This window comes from Pteropus medius, unplaced genomic scaffold, assembly GCF_902729225.1.
Source record: "Pteropus medius unplaced genomic scaffold, Ma_sr-lr_union100, whole genome shotgun sequence".
NCBI classification, from domain to species: domain Eukaryota; kingdom Metazoa; phylum Chordata; class Mammalia; order Chiroptera; family Pteropodidae; genus Pteropus; species Pteropus medius.
Genome location: NW_024349797.1, coordinates 4,015,182 through 4,031,015, shown reverse-complemented (window position 1 = coordinate 4,031,015; position 15,834 = coordinate 4,015,182). Strand labels below are relative to the sequence as shown.

The 15,834-nt window shown below is 37.5% G+C and overlaps 1 protein-coding gene across 14 annotated transcripts in view; it reads right to left on the bottom strand.

The window, feature by feature from the left end:
* GPATCH2L (G-patch domain containing 2 like) overlaps positions 1-15,834 on the bottom strand; it is a 48,202-nt gene that overhangs the window by 13,098 nt on the left and 19,270 nt on the right. For 5 of the 14 annotated variants that reach the window (XM_039883871.1, XM_039883869.1, XM_039883866.1 and 2 more), the window contains exons 5-9: positions 15,097-15,176; positions 12,365-12,432; positions 11,876-11,959; positions 11,334-11,388; positions 9,284-9,369 (exon numbers count right to left, since the gene is read on the bottom strand). In XM_039883871.1, coding sequence (XP_039739805.1) covers positions 9,284-9,369; positions 11,334-11,388; positions 11,876-11,959; positions 12,365-12,432; positions 15,097-15,176 — 373 coding nt within the window. Of the gene's footprint in view, positions 1-9,283; positions 9,370-10,045; positions 10,129-11,333; positions 11,389-11,442; positions 11,483-11,875; positions 11,960-12,364; positions 12,433-15,096; positions 15,177-15,834 lie in introns of those variants that run through there. The other 9 variants (XR_005657528.1, XM_039883867.1, XM_039883877.1 and 6 more) reach the window with 7 other exon arrangements.

Below are 15,834 nucleotides of genomic sequence, written 5' to 3'. Positions count from 1 at the left end.
CTTCTTCTCCTGAAACAAGTCAAACAAAGGGTAACAGTTTATATTCATGCTCTTTCTTCTTTACCTTTAAGCTCATTAAAGGACTCCTCGAAACTCTTTAGATTAAATGTTAACACCATTTCTTCAAACTTAACTATGTTGTTAGACATCAGGACAGTGGTCACCTCTGAGCTATGGTGATATGGGGAAGGGGACAGTGACTAGGAGCTTCTGGAGTCCTTTCTGGTAATATTCTGTTTCTGGATTTAAATGCTGGTTACTTGGATGGGACTTCATGAAAATTCATCAAGCATATATTATATTTCTCTATAAACTTCTCGGTATGTTATATTGTCCTTTGGTATATTGTCCTTCAATTAACTAAAAAACATTGCAACTTCAAGATCAATATTTACAAAATGCCGAGTTTTGCCAAACAGATGCAAAATGAAAAGCATAAGAAAAATACTGAAAAAGGCTTTAAGATATTCTCAGAGTATCAATTTGGGCTGAACTAAACAAATACTGCCTTTTATTTACATGCCATCCATCATTTTCACAGCTTTGCATGCTTGATATATGTCAGTAAGATGGTTAAAAACACATATTATTACTCTTTTATGGACCTAGCCAGTATTATCTCACATTTTTAAAGGAATGACGCACTTTGAAGTAAAAAGATGAAACCACGTATGCACCAAAATATTTAAATTTTTAACCATTACAGTGCATTTTAATGCTTATTTATTTTAGTAAAATGAAAATAAGTATACTTACCTACTACTATGCACATAGGTTATTTTATAGCACTATACTCTGCAATGTCCTGAGAGGACTGCTGTGGGCTCAAAGGCTAGGTGGTCCTTACAATATCCTGCCCCTCTGGGCCACGGGTTCCCCACTCTTCCCTGCTCAGTGATGTTAAGGGCTTCAGAGTTAATTGCCCCTATGTTAAATGACCTCCAACTGCTAAGCCTCCAGCCTGTTACTCCTTTCTGCAGTAAATATTCTACTTCTACTACCCCATACCAACTCCTATAATTACTTTGAATGTTCTAAATCCTTCAAATTTTATAAATTTCTCTGGTTATAACTTAGGGAAGAAACCACATAATGAAACTTATTAAGTCAATCGTCTTGTAAAAGTATATATTTTTATGTGGACTATTTCCTTTCTACTCAGAAGTTTTGTTGCTTCATCTTATTGTTCACTGAGTTGTTACTAAGCACTGTGGTATACATGGTGGTGAATGGAACAGTCTCTTCCCTAACGGACCTTGTAGCCAAATCTTATTTCCAGCTGCACAGCTTTTCTAGTTACAGAATCTGAATTACAGGGAAACTGAGGCAGGGATAAAGAGGAGTCATGCTCATTTCTAAAATTCAGTTTAATGCTCCTTTCTTCTTAATACATTCCTGTTAGGACCACATCCAAGTTGGAGAGCTATTTCATAAGAGGTAGAATAACATCGCATCTCAGGGCAAAGTACAGAAGGGATATTTGTCGCTCCCTATGGCCCTTCCTAGTAAAGATCTGGGGAAGGAAGAGAAACAGTCAAATTGTTATAGAAGGACAGTAAGACATTTTCCTTCTTTTTTGGTTTTAAGTTAACACTAGTAATGACAGAGTTTATAGCTTGAGAAAATCCGTTTTCCCCTGAGGGCTCTGTCTGCTTGGGAAGACTCTTAAAGGACAAAGAAGGAAGAGACCTAGAGCAAGCCTGAGGGAAGCAGAGCAGCAGCTGGGTGCTTGAAGCAAGATTAGAGACAGGAAATGAAACCTGCCATTCTACAGAGCACATCCGGAACATTAGGACAGCCCTGTTCAGGAACAAAGAATAATCTGTATGGGGCTGAAAGGCTCCCTGAGTTATTTTTGGGAACTTGAGCATGGGAGCAGGCAAATGCTCCAGCCTCAGTTTTCTATTCAAGAAGTTGTTCCAATTTTTTGTTTATCCCAAAACAATAACATCAGTCAACTGTAGACATAATTAATATAAAGAAGGAAAAATAAAGAAACTGACTTTTCCCCCACCCCCATTTTCATTTAGGTGTATTTAACAACCTTGGCTCCTTTTCTTTTTAACGTTATTTCTTTAATTTGTGTTATTTTACTCTGACTGTATCACTGTCTACTCACAAGACAAAAACTGAAAAGGGACAATGCACGAGGTACCACAAAAGACAAGAAAAACAGTCTGAGCTTCCTCTTCTTACCAACACACAGAACCCCTTCCCTACAGGTAGAAAGGACATTTAACTAGATTTTTAAAAACTCTTTTTTAAGAGCAGTATACAGTTGTTTTTTGTGTTGCAAACTATATACTATATGCAAAGGAGAGGACCTTTCAATTATGCAGAGGGCAAAAAAGGCTAAGTGCAAGTTAGCCTTCTCAATTGGAATGACACATGACTATCAGAATGATGCAAGAAGCTTCTACAAAATAAACACTTCCCACCATGCTGGGGTGAGAGAAGTATCAGTAATATGTTTATTTTGAAAATTTCTCAAATAATACTGATAAGCTTCTACCTACTGTGAAAATTACTGAGTTAAAAAAATAACAAATTCCCAAAGCTAATAAGCTAGTCAATAAAAGAGATCTAAATATTTAACTTAAAGAACAGAATGATTTAAATGATTATAAATTTAGATTAAAGTACTGTTTAACTTCGAGAAAAAAATAGGCTCCGCTTGTTCTGTTTCATCTGCTTGGGGCCTCGGTATTCTTTAGGCATTACTCCTTTCGCAGCATGAATGCCAGGCCAGTACTTCCCCTAAAAGTGTCACATTTCGCAGCATTTGCCAAAAAAAAATTTATGGGAGGAAATGAGCATTAAAAGCAACAAATACACTCTTTAAAAATTCTTCAAGAAAAGTCACTAAATTCATTATTATAAACATGAAGGTGAATGCTGGAGATTAACAATTAATTCAAAGAGTATTCTGTATATCCACACATAAACACAACATTTCTATTTTATTTTTTACTGCAGGTAAGTGAAAGATCAGGTGAGTTGTTAAAACTGCACTGTTACTTAGGAAACTGGGCAGATCACTATGTCCCTGGGGCAGGAATGTACTTTTAGGGGAAAAAAAATTACTTTGAGAAATACATGCATGTTTAATAGAACCAATGTTGGCAAAAAAATAACTGAAGTGACTGCTTTAGATTTAGAACAAAGATATTTAGAGTCACTCCAAAGGAGAGAAAACAGTCTGTATCTGCCAATGGAAGGCTAATTTAAGGAATAGTTCACCTTCAAAAAACACTCATTTTTAAAACTCATTGAAAAGTTCTTTTTTTTGCATGAAATAAAAATAAAATTTATTGTGAAAAAGTATTTTTATTTGCTCTACTTTTCTTTAAACACATACAAATAAGTAACATCAAGAAAAAATTACTGATATTTCTAAGGAGTGAAGGTCATACATAATCATATATCCAGTTATTGTCCTTAATTGCTAATCTATTCACCTCGATTATTTTTAACAAAAATTTATGGTCTACCCTGTGTAAAGCATTATGCTGGATGTAGAAAGGGTATACATAAGATGACTGAGCGCAGGGCCCTGCCACCAGGAGCAGACATCATTGTGTGGAAGGCCCATGCATAAAGGATTAATAGATATAAGACACCAAGCTGTAATTAAGGAACAAGCAAAGTGCCAGGGTAAAATGAAGGAAAACAATTAAATCTAAGGAAGCAGACATATCCTTTCCTCATATGTGATTTTATCTTCAGGGTTAACTGACATTTATTAAACACCCAGTGGGAAATAGTTTCACAGACTTGCATACAAGAAAGGATCCTGGCCTATGACACTAGAAAAGCAGCTAGGGAGAGAAAACCACTTCACAATTATAGGACACAGAGGAGGTTTGTCTAATAGGAAGAGATCCTGGCAATTCTACTACTGTTTTCACTCAAGACTAACCTTCAGCAGTCTGTGACAAACTGCTCACGAGCACCTGAAAACTCTCCATAATCTACTTCCCTTGGTTGAGCCAAGACTGACATATCATGAAGCTGTTTCATGCCGTCCACAGGAGCAGAAGTTTCACATCAGTTGAAAAGATGGGTATACGTATTACAATGACAAAAGAGAGAGAAAAAATGTTTTCATCACTCCACTTAGGCAGTAAGATGCCAGCTGGCTGAGAGCTGCTATAAAGAAGACTGTCCAACCGAGAATAAAAGATCCAAGCAATAACTGTGTACTGTATAATGGGAAGCTGCAATCGGATTTGCAGCCGTGTGGACAATGTTACAGCAGAAATGTTTCCTCGCACATGGCCAAAACTAAGGCACTAAACATGTGAGCAAGAGCTGCTGCGCGTCACAGTATACCCAACAGATATAGGACTAATAAAAGGTTCTTTCCTCCAAGCCCTGAGGTAAAACCTGAGGCTGTTTACTATGGCTCCAAAGGTCAAAATTAATAGCATGAATTGAGTCTTCTTCTTGCTCTTTGAAACTCCTTGTCAAAGGGCACAGCCAGCTGGGCACACAACTCTGATATGCAGATCATAACGTTTGTGAACAGATAAAATGAATTACAATGAGCATGGCCTATCAATTTTCAAATTTCTAATGAGCAGGAAGGTATTTCTCTTTTTTACTCAAACACTGTTCAAATGCCTCCTCTTTCAGAGTCCATTCGAGGCCACTTAAGCACCTCAAGAATCTGTACTACATCTCATTAGGAAACAGCTCTGGAACCCAACATAAAGTTTATAAAACTACAGTTATCCTAAGGGCAGGGTAAGGTAGTAACTATAAAACAAAAATAATATTAGCTACACTATGTGAAATATTCAAATATTATTTCATCTTGATGTCTGCATTTTAAAGATGAGGAAATTGCGGTATGGAGAAGCTAAGTCATTCGCTCAGGTAAAACCGAGATTCTTGACTTCGATAAGAATTAGTCTGCCTCACACCAATATCCACTAATGAGATTAAGAACTTAAAGAAGGAATAAATGAAAATAGTGATACATTACCAAATCACCACCCAAAATAGAAGAAAGATCAGGAAAGTTGAGAAAACTCAAAACTGCCAAGAGACATTCAAAAACTATAACTGGTGGCCTGCGTATCACACAGAGATATAGCAATTGATAAGTTCAAGTTATGGTTTTTCTAAGGCAATAATGGTAAGAAAAGCTATCCTGCACAATCAATAATCTTTCATTTTGGGAAAAGCCGCCTATAGCACTAGCTCCTTATTACCATTCTCTGACTCTGTCCTTGACAGCAATACCACTGCCTTTAACAGAACACCAATCACACCATCGGCTGTTTGAGCAGCAGCAACTCTTAACACTGATACTAAGTATTACTACTTTAATAACAACGTCCCAATACTAGCAACCAAATCAAAACAGCTGGTTTAAGAATTCCATCCGTGCACCCTGCCAACCATCCAACTATCCACAGACCCACCCAACAACTCCTCCCATTTGTTAATCACCACGTGCCGGGCTCTGTGCTAAACCCTCACAGTCTTCTTCACCTGCAGCAGTTCTTCAAAGCTAAGGGGAGTTCAGTTCTACTTCCCACAAGGAATCGTGCCTACAATATCGAAACACAGAGCTTGTGCCGATTATGAAATGGGATTTCCTGTTAAGCAAATTACAAATCACCCGTCATAAAACCATATGCATTTAGAGCAATAGTTCTTAACCCTAGCTGCATATTAGAGTCACCCGGGAGCTTTAAAATAATGCCAATACCTAGGCCTCATCCCAAACCAATTAAATCATAATCTTTGGAGGTGGGGCGGAGCATGGATATATTTTTTAAAGCTTCTCAGGTGATTCCAATGTGAGGCCAGTTTTGAAAACCACCAAACTTAAGTATTTTGAGAGTGGCATTTCTGAAAACCTCTTAACCCATAAATCTAATAGGTAGCACAAACACCACAATGACTCCCTCTCCCATCCATTGCACCTGCCATCTGGGCTGTATTAAAAAGATACATGGATAAAATGATCTCTTAAAACCACGGTCCCCTCATTTCTTTGTTTACAGCAATGAAATACTAAACGAGGGGGTACCTTGAGGTCACTCATCTCCCTGCAGCGACCCCCAGGCCTCATGCTGAGAACCAGAGCTGTATAATGCTCTAGCAGTGAGGAGGTGGCTAAAGGGTCCTCACTCCCATGCAGCTGAGCGTGTGGTTCTGTGGAACTGGCCATGTCCAGGCAGGAAGCAGCCTCAGCTCAGTAACCTGACGGGAGGAAACCTTCTCAGTTCAGGCATGATTATCAAACTCTTTGTGCTCTTAAAGGAGAGTAATTATAGGCATGTGAAAAAAGGAAAGCACTCCCTGAGGAACTCTTCCTCACATGCTTCCCAAGAGGCACCAGGGCCATTAAAAATTCCATGATGAAGAAGAAAAACAGCCTGGGAACAGCCAGGAGGCAATACAGCAAATTAATACACCAGCTCTCCTCGGGGAAAGCTGTGATAAAACAGGAAACACTTCTCTCTTCGCAAAATAAAATTATACCACTAATGATAACATAGTCACCACACACACACAAATCGTTCTAATGATGGGTGTGAAATTCCCAATGCTGCCCAGATGCTTTGAAAGAAATCTTTTCCTACTACAGATAAAATGGAACAAGAAAAAGTAAAATTTCCATTCAAAACAGTTTTTTTTTTTTTAATGGTGACATCGGTTAACGAAATCCAGTAAGTTTCAGGTGTACAATTTATCAGGAAGGCGCGCGCGCGCACACACACACACACACTGCATTGTGTGTGTTCACCTCCTATAGTTCGAACCAGATTTTAATACAGTCATTCACCTGTCCCTTCCCTCACACCACCGCTCTTACGTTCCCCTTCCCAGGAGTCAGGCTTTGTTAAATGGTCCACTCTTCACAAAGCCCACTACCCAGTTCGGATCAAATCTCATCTCTCAGCCACACCGAAGCTAAACTGCTCCTTCTCTACTGATCCCTTGCTGGGCAGGGACTCCACTATCTCAAAAGAATGAGAGGGCGCCCCAGGAACTGAGTTTCATCATCCACATTTTCTAAAAATTGCCCAGAGGTCACTTGTGCCGACCATTTCTGATAGATTAGTGGTTGCCAAACTTTATTGATTGTGCACCCTCATGAGTAAAATATTTGAGCAAATACTCCTTATATACGTAATACATACACATGAAACAAAACTGTGTCGCTAGACTAATATATGTATAATTTAAAACAAAAAAGAATCTTAAGGATAAGAAAATAAATAAATGTAAGCTTAAAAATCTTCTTCCCCGATGCCAAAGAACCTTTATGTGTGCAACCCGTTTTGTACACACTACCCTGGGAATGTCTAGAAGGACAAGGATAAGTTATAATTGTCCATATCCTCTCGCCTTGTTCTAAGCAATGGTCTAAAGTAACAAACAATATTTTCCTAGAGCTGAGTGTACGAGAAGCAAAGCCTAGACTTCCTTATTTTTCCAAGTCTAGCCACAAGCAGTGCCAGCAAGAGGATGAAGATAATGATGTGGATAATGAGATATATAAAAAAACAAGAAGCTGACACCCACTCCAGCCAGGATGAGGCTGTAGAGGCAATGGGAAACCTGATGAAAGCATGGACACTGATCTCAGCACAGCACAGCACAGCTCTAGGTAGCAGAGGTAAAAGAAGGCAGGCAAATAATCCACTTTCAGCATCTGACATGATACGGTGATTCTTACAGTCTTCCCAAAGAGTATACATGGCCATTATTTTAAACGGTATTAAGACAAAGAGCTGGAGAACTGTTTTCCTATCGATTGAAATCTTGTGTCTTCCAAGAACACCCCCTCCTCTAAGAAAACCACCCTGAGCCTCTAAGTTAGGGGCCCCTCCCCTGTGTTCCATATCATTCTGGTAAACACCTTTATACACTTATCATTCCATATTATAAATGTCAATTTTCACACCTGACTTACCCATGAGAATGCGAGCTCCTTAAGGGTAGGTAGTACCTAAACAAAGAGCCTGGCACATAGTAGGGAGTCAGCAAATGCTGAATTACTGAATGAATAAATCACACACTACTGAAGAAAAGGCCTTACAGCAGTTTATCATCATTCACAATTGTCCACTTTGCTAGTAACACCATTTGTGACAGTCTATTCCAAAGACTTTCCCTACTGAAATACTCCTCCCAGTAGGTCTGACAGCAGGTTACGTTGCAATTTATTGTTACAGCCCAGAGTGGAAGTTCTAATTGTATCCATGAAAGAGTAACTTCTTTGTGTAGCCTGCACCCCAAATCCATGAACATATCCAATTAAGAACATATTAGGAAGAAAAAAAAATCATCAGAACTTTGGAAATTCTCTGCACCACTAGAAAGCAGAAAAGTTCTATGGTTCAGCCTATCAGCTGCTCTTTTATGTACAATAACCCTGCTAGAGAATGCTACACTTAAAACTGTATTTACAAAACAACTACAATAAGTATTTACATCCTATGTCACCTAACAAGAGAGTTTATATTGAGAGGTGCTAAATCGATTTTGCTACTTAGGCGCAGGATTCAGTCTGACAAATATATACGAAACACCGAGTAAGTGCCAGACACTGTGTTAGGTGCTGGGGATATATCAGACAACGAGAAAAGGTCCCCATATTTTGAAGTTTATATTCTAGTGAGACGGGGGAAAAGTAGAGGGGAAAAAACAAAGTCATTATAGACTATGATAAATGCTCTAAAGAAAAGAAAGATGATGATCAGAGATTGGTAGAAACGGTCCCTATAGATAGGATGGTCAGAGAGGTCCACCCTGAGGTGAGAAGGAGCCAGTCATGGGAACAGCTCTAAGACAGTAGTCCACGCAAAGGGAACACGTATGAAGGCTCAGAGGCAGGAAAGGGTGCTATTTTTGAAGAACAAAATAGAGTTCCCTAGTGCAGCTGGATCTCTCTCCCAATGAGGAAGAAGTTTATGAAAGGAGTTTGGACATGTAGGCAGAATATGCAGGGTTTTGCAGGTCAAGATGAGGGCCATTAATGATGTTCTTTGAAGATGGGGCTTGTAGCAGAGAAATATGAAATAGGAGCCAGAAGACTTAGGTCAAAGTTGATACTTAAATCACATACTAGCCACATGACCACAGGAAAGATGCCTTGCCACTCTGCCTCAGTTTCTGCATCTGTAAAACATCTACTGACCTCAAAAGGTTGTAAAGATCAAATTGGATATGATACACAAATATACTTTATAATTTAAAAAGTGTTATAAAAAGGAAACTGGTACTGTCTGGAAGGAAATAGCCACTAGGAGACAATCACCTGGCCGAGCAGTGTGCTGGTGAACATCTTCGGTGAGAAGCATCAGCAAGAACATCAAGGGAGTAAAGAGGAGAAAGGGGATTAAACTGCAAAAATAAACAAGATTATATTAGTAAGGCTTATATGAAACAAACCTGATTGATCATAAAGGGTAACCTGCTTTTTGATTACTTTCCCCTTTGACTGTTCAACTCTTGCTATATCACAGACAACATTCAATAAAGTTGCTCATTTCCAATAGTGCACCCATGAATGCAGCATACCTCATCTACTACACCTCAAAAAAAGACTATTCTTTGGTAAACAACAACTGTCAAAAATTTATGATACACAATAATTACTTAAGTGGCAGAAGATAGTACAGTTGACCCTTGAATAACACAAGGGTTGGGGCACCAACCCCCAGTGCAGTCAAAAATCCCAGTATAACTTTGACTCACAAAAACTTAACTATTAATAGCCTACTGTTTACCCAAAGCCTCACTGATAACGTAAACAGTTAACATATATTTTATATGTTATATACATTATGTATTATATTCCTATAGGAAAGTAAGCTAGAAAATAGAAAACATTAAGAAAATCATTAAAAAAGAGGAAATACATTTACAGTATTTATTAAAAAAAATCAATGTATAAGTGGACCCACAAAGTTCAAACTCGTGTTGGTCAACGGTTAACTGTACCTTATAAATGACATAACGGGAACTTATGTCTATTCATTATAAGCCCTTGTTCCCAAGAAAACTATCATGAAATTACCTTTTCATTTCCTTATCCTGGCAAATGTTTCCAGTGAATAACTGGTTAGCACATACCAGCAGCATAGTGTAGCGGAAACAGAACTAGACAAAGAATTAGAACACCTAACATTTAGTTCCAGTCTGCCACTGAGTTGCCATGTATTAAAAATTATATAATCCCTTTAAACTTTATTATCCTCATCTGTGAAATGCATGTATTGCTCTCTGTTGTACCTATTTTACAGGATTATTGTGAGGGTTAAATACTGCTTTCAGTTTATAATTTCAGTTTCTCTTCTATAAAACATACATTGCCTCAAAAAAGTAGTTGTGAGAATCAAATGGGATACTACATATAAAAGAACCTCACTTTACGTTTGCTAGTTTTCTTTGGATTTTTTCCCACAATAAATAAACCTCCCTCAAAATTATTCTGAATGGTTATTTTCAAAAGAATTTTAAAGACTACAAATTACAGAACTGTTCTCTGTGTCAGAGGTTCCAGTCTCAGTTCTACTAGCTCCATGACTTTGGACAAACAGCTTAAATCTCATCCGTAAATAACAGATCTGGAGAAGATGATCCCCAAAGGTCCCCTTCTACTTTTAGATCCTCTGATGCAAACAGGATTAGCACTCTAGCTTAGAGTTCCCCAAACTGCAGTCTCTCACATCTCACCTCAATGGCTTTTTCTTTATTTGCCTACCACCTGCACCACTACTTACTTCATATTTTTATGTCAATTATTATTACTCAGCCTTGTTTTCACTAATTTTTATGGAATAACAAGTTTGATATAATGATTACATCTATTTTATAACTAATCACCAAGATAAAGCAATCTCTCTCCCCGCCAAAATCAAAAGCTTCAAACATAAAGGAACACAGCTACTGTCAGTAATTTTAAAACACCCCAAAAGGACTAGATATGCCAAGGGCTCCCTCAGGGGGTAGTTAGGGACAAAATTAAGAGAGTAAGACTCTAAGGCCTTGACCCCACTTCACCCAATGCTGTTCTACCTTCTTCTGTTTCATATGTTTAGGCTTCAACATTGTACTTCTCAGCACAGGATTCTGATGTTGAACTAAACCATAAGCAAATGAGGTTGATTCTGATTTCTTACTGCAAAGTTCAAAACTAAAAAGAAAATGAGATTCCTATGAAATGTATGTATTATAAGTAATAAATTAAAGATCACAGATGAACCTATCAAGGGGAATTAGCTACAGTTCTTATCAGTGAATATCAGATATTCTTGGAAAACAGTCCTCCAAGAAAATCATAACACAGGGAGTGGGAACCTTACCTCATGTGCACAAGCAGAAATGTGTGGAAAATCAGAAGCCAACGCTTTATTCTTTCTAAAGAAAAGGAAATCAAATGATAAAATAAAGATGACAAAGAAAAGATCTTACCTGATTTCGTTCTCTTTTCCCAGCTGATGGTAACCAGAAACTAAAGAAAGGGAGAGATAACAGGAAAGAAAACAATAAAAGAAGTGGTAGAAAAATTACAGAGAGGAGGAAAAGATAAAAAGATGTTGGGATAATGAAGTGGACAAACAGAAAAAAGATGGAATTGGAGGAGAAAAGGAGAGAGATATTAAATGCATAGGAACTTTTTTGCAGAAAACAGCTCGTCAAAGAAAAAAGCCTTGAAATGAAATGTAAAAGACTAGACACACTAAAAAGAACCCCCAGATTATAGTGTGACACCAATGCGCTCTCAGCTGTGCAGTGACAACAGAATTCCCACTCCAACAAGGGCATAAACTACACGTACATTTTGCCTATTTTATAAATTAAAAATTCGATCTGGATAGGTAAAAGATCATAGTTGAATACTGACCTTGTCATGTACAGGCAACAACACGAGCCAATCGTGTTAGGGGACGAGGCTGTCATAAGAAAGGCTGGAATGATTTTCCTACAACTACACACAGGATTTTTAGTTGTACTTAATCTCAGTAGTTAGAACAAAAAGATATTTCTCTACATAGAGGTCTAAAAATGGGAAGAGAATATAAGAGAATGTAGAGGCAATCACCCATTTTGAACAGAAAAATGAGTTTAAAATATAACATCCTTATTGGAGGCTACTTTTATAATGGAGCACCTATAGATATAAAAAGCAAAGAAATAAAAACTAGTCTAGGAAGGAAAAATATCACTTTTATAGGTTTAGGATATGGGCCATGTTAACTATTATAAAGTACAGATCTTTAAGATCTCCTCTTTCAGCTCTAAAGTCAGATTTCAAGGTTTTTTCATAAAACTTCCCTCTGCCTCCTTCTCCAAGAATCAGACTAGAAGAGCCAGTAAATACATAAGCACTTACTCTTTCTGCCGAGAGTCACTAATGATGTGGCCTATCCTCTCAGTACCCAAAGTACTTATGTTGGTCTCCTGAAAAGACAAGGAAGACAAAAGTGTCATCCAACCACAGAAACAAATATATAAAATACGATGTGTCATCAAGCTCACACTTTGCCATAACTGTGCCAGCAACGTCAAAGGTACACGTCAAAAGTCAATCTTAAAATCCAACAGTAACTATATTCCTTTTTATGGGAATCTATCTTAAAAGTATTTCTTGTTATCCTACTTCTTCTCTAGTGTTCCAAAAAAGTCATTATAAACATTGTTTACTATATATATAGTATTTTAATATAGTGAGTATTACCTCCTGGAGTTATTGAAGTATACAGAAATAAAAACACTTAAAAAAAATCTAACGGCCAATTTTTAACAGGCCAAGACATCAAGCTCATAGAGTCGTATGATTATAGTCCCAATGGCCTTCATAATGGGACATGTACAGAGTCCTCACTGGTAACACCTAACTACCCTCTGACTAAATGTAAAACATCAAAGAACTTTTGTAACTTACAAAAAATTGTCACTCTGTATTTTGTCTGTTACAGGTCATCTCCTAAAGTAAAAACAGAAGTCTGTATAAATTGGTTCTTAAATTTGGGGTTCTCAAGATAATATGAATTCTTACCCATAACAACACAAGCAATCCAAAAGACTGGAAAATGGCAGAAGGCACTCTACCTTCCTTTAACTTAAGTACATTTACAATGAATATCTATCACAGTACCTGGGGAAGCATACTAATGGCACATGGATAAGAGTTACATACATATGAGTACGTGTTAAAATGAGAGAGCATAAGTTATGGGCAGGAATGTTAAGAATGTCCAGCCTGTTGTTACTCAAACACATTTGTTTCTGGACAATATTATTATCTGTATTCATCTATGTGTGTGGTTAGCTTAAACATTAAGAAATACATTTTAGCAGAATTGGCTACAGAAAAATTAATTTGAGGTCAGATTCTAGGCAAGAGTGGAGCTAAATGAAAAGGTTTCACATACTGTATTCTTCATGTCTTCATCCCTTATGCCTATGCCTCCTGGTCACAGACACAGCCACGGTAGTGAGACCAAGGGAAAGATGAGTGAAAAATGAGCTATTTGTTACAGCAGAAAATTATTAACTTAAAGTGCCGTAATGTTTAAATTTACAGTTTATTACTGTGTAAATTACAAGCAGTACTTTGCGTAATTAGCAGCTCGCTGGCAGGGAGCTGTGAATGAAACTCATTATTTATGATTACAATTTAGAAAAAGAGAAGAGAGATGGGGGAAGGGGAAGAATTGCGGCAGAACAGTGACCTCTGCTAGAAATGACAAATATCCCTTTAAGGTGATGAAGATGAATTAAACAAGTAAACATTATTCTATTCATTTGAAATCCTTAGAGATGTCCAATAGGCCCTAGTTTCCTTCCTTAAAGGGAGCTTTCAAGAGGAACTGACTTCCATGCAAGTGGACAGCTCTTGTTTTAGAGGAGCTGAAACAAAGGTAGGTGGTAGGGAGAACATTATCTGTTGAGCCTAACCAATTAAGAGAAAAAAATCAAACCATCTCTGTTTCCTGTTCCCAACCTCCTGCTTCCCTCCGCCCCACAGACTCATTCTTATCCTGCTAGCTGTCAAGAATAAGCACCCAGAATAGCAGAAGTAGCTTTTTATTGTAGGTAAAATGATTGATCCAAAAGAAAGTATCATCCTTCTAATAACCAAATGTCTTTCTAATTTGAAACTGAAATTGAATTTAAAGATAAAAAGAATCTGAGTCCATCTGGAACTAAACAGCCTTTCTTTTGCATGGCTAATACTTCAAAAAATAGTTGCTCTCAGAGGGCAGCCAAACTGGCTTGGCATAGAGCCTGCCATATAGTAGGCGCTCTAAATGCTTACTGAGTGAACAAATTAATGCTCTAAAATTCCTCTCCCTTCCTCTCTGCCCACCTCCATCTTCTCTGACTAGGTATGAGCCCCAGTCTTAACCTATTTTCAATCTCAAAGCTAAAGTAAACAATAAATAAAATAACTTTTAAAATTTAAAGAAAGAAAGAAAAAAAAGAAGTCGACTCGGGTTCAATTTCTATACTCTGCCACTTCTCTCTAGATAACATCAGACATTATTGAACTTCTTTGAACCCAAGTTTTCCTCATCTGCTCAAGGGGAATATATCACCTTTTTCACAAGGTTGTTGGGAGGGTTAAATGAACTGAATGACTAGCACAGTTACCGGCAAAGGCAGAAATGAATAAGTAGTAAGTATTCCTCCCTAATAGCCAATGAGGGGTTTTGAAATTTGGTAACAGGGTTTTTTCCAGTTTTTTTTTTTTTAAGATAGAAGAAGCTTTCATGAATTCAGGAGGAGTCATAAAGAAGCGAAGTATTTAATGTACATAATATCATATTAATCAAAAGAGTAAAAGAGACAGAGGTCAGGCTTATAGATTTACAAACAATAGATATTGCCATCACAGGGTTTGCTTCGTCAGAACTTTCGTATGAGTTAAACCATCTTTTACATATAGAGCCATTCCTATCCTACCTACATAATGTTCACTCTTGTGAACTCGCAAAATATTCTAGTTGTCTTAATTAACTCCAGGAAGTTCTGCAGCACCTTTGATTATCAAGTAAATACACAAATCTCATAGGAAATATTATCTTCCCACTTAGCACAGTAAACAGTGAGAGCTATCACCTTTCCAACAAGCCGCCTCCGCCCCTTTCTGAGGCATCGCGCTGCAGCTCCAGGCAGACGATTCAAGCGAGCATGGTAGCCTAAAAAAAATTTAAAAAAATAAAAAAATAAAAAGGAAGAAGTCCTCAGGAACTGAATGTGAAAGATTCATTAGCAATGATACGCCTTACCTCCCAGGATCTTACTAGACTGACCCTTAAACAAGTATCACTAGGCTATTTGTCAAAGATTTACTATTCCCATCTTTGTCAGCAGTGGTGTGATCTTAGGCTATGTCATTTACCTTTGACCTAGGCATCTTTGTCTATAATAGAGGGATAACCACTTGCTCATTCCTATCTTACAGGGGTGTTCTGAAACCCAATGAAATAGCACATGAAAGGTAATTTATAAACTGAAAAAACTACACAAATATAAGGCATTTCTAATTATAAGTTAAATGCTAGTTATTACTCAAAAACATTCTAATTCATGAAATAATGGTAAAAATAGCATGTATAATATAATCCCATTTTTTCTAACTGCTGTATGTTTTCTACACATAGAAAAACAACTGGAAGAAACACACCAAAATGTTATGGATGAGACTGTCTCTGACTGTGGGATTACAGGCCATTTTAAGTTTCTTCTTCCTATTCTTGCTTATTTGTGTATATTCTAAGTGGTCCATAAAGAACTTTTAGAAATGGTCATTGGAATGTTTGATGAACGTTAAGGCAGCAAACAACATGCCAAAGC